This window comes from Oryx dammah, unplaced genomic scaffold (genome assembly GCF_014754425.2).
Source record: "Oryx dammah isolate SB20612 unplaced genomic scaffold, SCBI_Odam_1.1 HiC_scaffold_11, whole genome shotgun sequence".
In the NCBI taxonomy this organism is placed as follows: domain Eukaryota; kingdom Metazoa; phylum Chordata; class Mammalia; order Artiodactyla; family Bovidae; genus Oryx; species Oryx dammah.
This window is the reverse complement of record NW_024070195.1, coordinates 4,211,105-4,215,494: the sequence shown is the minus strand read 5'-3', so window position 1 is coordinate 4,215,494 and position 4,390 is coordinate 4,211,105. Positions and strand designations below refer to the sequence as shown.

Below are 4,390 nucleotides of genomic sequence, written 5' to 3'. Positions count from 1 at the left end.
ACATCTTTAAAGGAGAAAAGGACAGGACCTGGAAACTGAGTAGCCCATGGTGATTAGGTAGAAGAATGTCAAAGACGGCTGGTTTTCAAGCCCAAGTGCCTTAGAGGATAAGCATGGTGTAGGGAAGGGAGGAAAAACAAGTGTAATGCTGGGTTTCATGTGGTAATGAGGTGATAGAAAGTATCAAGTACATAGAAACAGTGTTTTGCAGTCGCTAACAGGTCTCTGATAATAGTAAGTCTTTTGATTAACAGGTCTCTGATAATAGTATCTTTTGATTAAGTGAGAGATCCTTTCACCTTCTGGGTCCCAATACTTCTTTTTGTACAAATCAGTATTTACTACCATACAAAGGTAGTAAAGGCAAAGGAGAAATGGAGATATACCCATCTGAATGTGGAGTTCCAAAGAAGAGCAAGGAGAGAGAAGGCGGCCTTCATAAGTGATCAATGCAAAGAAATAGAGGAAAACAATAGAATAGGAAAGACTAGAGATCTCTTCAAGAAAATTAGAGATACCAAGGGAACATTTCAGGCAAAGATGGGCACGATAAAGGACAGAAATGGTATGGACCTAACAGAACCAGAAAATAGAGGTGGCAAGAATACACAGAAGAACTGTACAAAAAAGATCTTAATGACCCAGATGACCACCATGGTGTGATACTCACCTAGAGCCAGACATCTTGGAATTTGAAGTCAAGTGGGCTTTGGGAAGCATCACTACAAACAAAGCTACTGGAGGTGATGGAATTCCAGCTGAGCTGTTTAAAATCATAAAAGATGATGCTGTGAAAGTGTTGCAGTGAATATGCCAGCAAATTTGGAAAACTCAGCAGTGGCCACAGGACTGGAAAAGGTCAGTTTTCATTCCAGTCCCAAAGAAAGGCAGTGCTAAAGAATGTTAAAACTACTGCACAGTCATACTCATCTCATATGCAAGCAAAGTAATGCTCATAATTTTCCAAGCTGGGTTTCAATAAATTGAGAACTTTCAGATGTTCAAGCTGGATTTACAAAAGGCAGAGGAACCAGAGGTCAGAGTGCCAACATCAGTTGGGTCATAGAAAAAGCAAGAAAATTTAAAAAAGATCTGCTTCATTGACTATGCTAAAACCTTTGTGTGGATCACAACAAGCTGTGGAAAAGAGATGGGAATACCAGACCACCTGACCTGCCTCCTGAGAAACCCGTGTGCAGGTCAAAAAACAACAGTTAGAACAGACATGGATCAATGGACTGATTCCAAATTAAAGGAGGATATCAAGGCTGTATATTGTCACCCTGCTTATTTAACTTATATGCAGAGTACATCATGTGAAATGCCAGGGTGGATGAAGCACAAGCTGGAATCAAGATTGCCGGGAGAAGTATCAATAACCTCAAATACACAGATGACACCACCCTTATGGCAGAAAGTGAAGAACTAAAGAGCCTCTTGATGAAAGTGAAAGGAGAGTGAAAAAGTTGGCTTAAAGCTCAACATTCAGAAAACGAAGATCATGGCATCTGGTCCCATCACTTCATGGCAAACAGATGGGGAAACAATGGAAATAGTGTCAGACTTTATTTTCTTGGGCTCCAAAACCACTACAGATGGTGACTGCTAGCCATGATATTGAAAGACGCTTCCTTCTTGGAAGAAAAGCTATGACAGATCTAGACGGCGTATTAAAAAGCAGAGACGTTACTTTGCTGACAGAGGTCCATCTAGTCAAAGCTATGGTTTTTCCATTAGTCATGCATGGGTGTGAGAGTTGGACCATAAAGATGGCTGAGCATTGAAGAATTGATGCTTTTGAACTGTGGTGTTGGAGAAGACTTTTGAGAGTCCCTTGGACTGCAAGGAGATCAAACCAGTCAACCCTAAAGGAAACCAATCTTTAATATCATTGGAAGGACTGATGCTGATGCTGAAGTTGAAGCTCCAATACTCTGGCCACCTGATGCGAAGAGCTGACTCACTGGAAAGAACCCTGTTGCTGGGCAAGATTGAAGTGGGGAGGAGAAGGGGATGACAGAGGGTGAGATTTTTGGATGGCATCACTGACTTGATGGACCTGAGTTTGACCAGGCTTTGGGAGATGGTGAAAGACAGAGAAGCCTGGAGTGCTACAGTCCATGGGGTCGCTAAGAGTTGGACACAGCTGAGCGACTAAACAACAACCATATAAAGTTACTGTGACTTTGTACCATACTCAGACTAGTTTTTTATTTTTCCAATAACTTTCACAAATGACATTTTAGATATTCCCCCCCTCATACCCACCCCCCAAAAAAAGACACCCAAACACAGGCCCACCAACTTAAGTATGGGGCTTCCCTGATAGCTCAGTGGTAAAGAATCCGCCTGCAGTGCAGGAGACACAGGAGATGTGGGTTCAGTCTCTGGGTTGGGAAGATCCCCTGGAGGAGGGCAGAGCAACCCAGTCCAGAATTCTTGTCAGGAAAATCCCATGGACAGAGAAGCCTGGAGGGCTACAGTCCATGGGGTCACAGTCGGACACCACTGACCGACCAAGGAACAACAGCAGCAGCTTCAGTATAGCAATTCTCTCTGGGTGGGGAAGAGGAAGGTATTTAGATAGAAGGGAAGGGATATTTATTTGAAACACTTCTTTGCATGTTGTCTATATTTGCTTCTGATTTTTAAAAAAATCTGAATAACTTGTCATATTCAGAAACAAATAGTATTCTAGTATCCCAGCTGCACTGCTTGCCAGCTGTGTCTCAGCAAGTGACTTAGGATCTCTTATGTTTCCATTTCCTTATCTGTAAAAATGGGTAATAACAGTACCTAGTTCATGAGATTGTTGTGAAGTTGAGCATGTTTATGTGTGTTTGCTATTACTGTACACTGTGTGTTTTTATTCTTTTGAAGCATTTTAAAATTAGAGTAAACAGAATTTTGAAGATGTCTTAGAATTTGTTACAATGGTATTTGACACAAATGAACTGTAAGAAGCTTCTTTGTGGTAGTCACTTGATGACTTTTTCCTTCATGTAAAAAAGTTTTGTTGCAGCTGCTAGCACAAATAAACTTAATGAAAAATGTTGAACTTATAATTCTTAAAAGAGTCCAACAATTTATTTCATAAATGTGAATGTAACTGTTAATGCATAAATTTAACGCTAATCTTATTTCCATCTTTCTTTTTCTAATGAGATATCAACATTGGAAATTACTCACAGAATATACTCACTCAGCCAATTGACACGAGCATTTCTTCCTTGAGACAATTTGAACCCCTTTGCCAATTTCATCAGACAGACTCATTTAATAATGAAATAGCATTTCAAGATCTGACGGAAAGCTTATCTTACACAGAGGAGCCAGAATTACAGCATTATGTGTGTGATTATACAGAAGACACCAATATGCAGGAAGACTCATTTAAGCAAGAAAACCCAATGGGAACTAGCACTTTCACACATACAGATCAATTTGCTCTTGAGTGTGTCAGACAGCCTTGTAGAAGCCCACCTCTAATCCACTGCAGTGAAGAGACACTGAAATTCATGGAAATGCCACTGGCTAATAGTACTGCCATGGAATCTGCCCTCAGTCCTAGTCAGTCTCAAGACTTCTTGTGTGAGAAAGAAGTACACAGTGATGTTGAACGACCATTTTATAAAGAAAATAACTTTAACCTGCTTGATGTGAGAGCTAATTATGAAACAGAGGAGGTAAGATGTTTAATAATCCATAGAGTATTAAAGGAAGTGTTTTTAAAAAACAAAACATTACTGCTTATAACCTGAGGCTTTTGGAAGTAGTCCTAAATCATCAGCATGAGGGACATTGCTTCGCTGAGGGAACTTCCTTCTGAGATCTTCCTCAATTTAGAAACAGTCTTTTCTAATGAAGTAAAATCCATACTTGGAGATTAGCTCTACCATATGATAATTTCTTTGAGGGTCAGGGTGCTGTCTTACTCATCCTTTTATGCACCCCAACATCTGCATGATGCCTTGAGTATATCAATACTGAGCTTTTATGGCCTTCCCTGCTGGCTCAGATAATGAAGAACCTGCCTGCAATGCAGGAGACCCAGGTTCAATCCCCAGGTTGGGAAGATTCCCTGGAGCAGGGAATGGCTACCCACTCCAGTATTCTTGCCTGGAGAATCCCATGAACAGAGGAGCCTGGTGGGCTACAATCTGTGACGTAGCAAAAGAGGTGGACACGACTGAGGGACTAACACATTCCCTTTCAAGTTTTTATACTTAGTGAATCATATTGATGGGAACTAAGAAGTTTACAGTAAGGAAAAGGTTGAAAAGAGGAAGAAATGCAGAGATGTTAATTAAATTATTTGACAAGAAAAGCTCATGATTTTTCTATTATGTGGAATTTCTACTGATCAGCAAAAAAATATTTTTCTACCAAA

At 40.4% G+C, this 4,390-nt stretch overlaps 1 protein-coding gene across 1 annotated transcript in view; it reads left to right on the top strand.

Moving 5' to 3' along the window:
* CAGE1 (cancer antigen 1) overlaps positions 1–4,390 on the top strand; it is a 38,771-nt gene that overhangs the window by 905 nt on the left and 33,476 nt on the right. Inside the window, exon 2 of the mRNA XM_040249404.1 lies at positions 3,166–3,686. Within this exon, the coding sequence (XP_040105338.1) occupies positions 3,166–3,686 (521 nt within the window). The remainder of the gene's footprint in view (positions 1–3,165; positions 3,687–4,390) is intronic.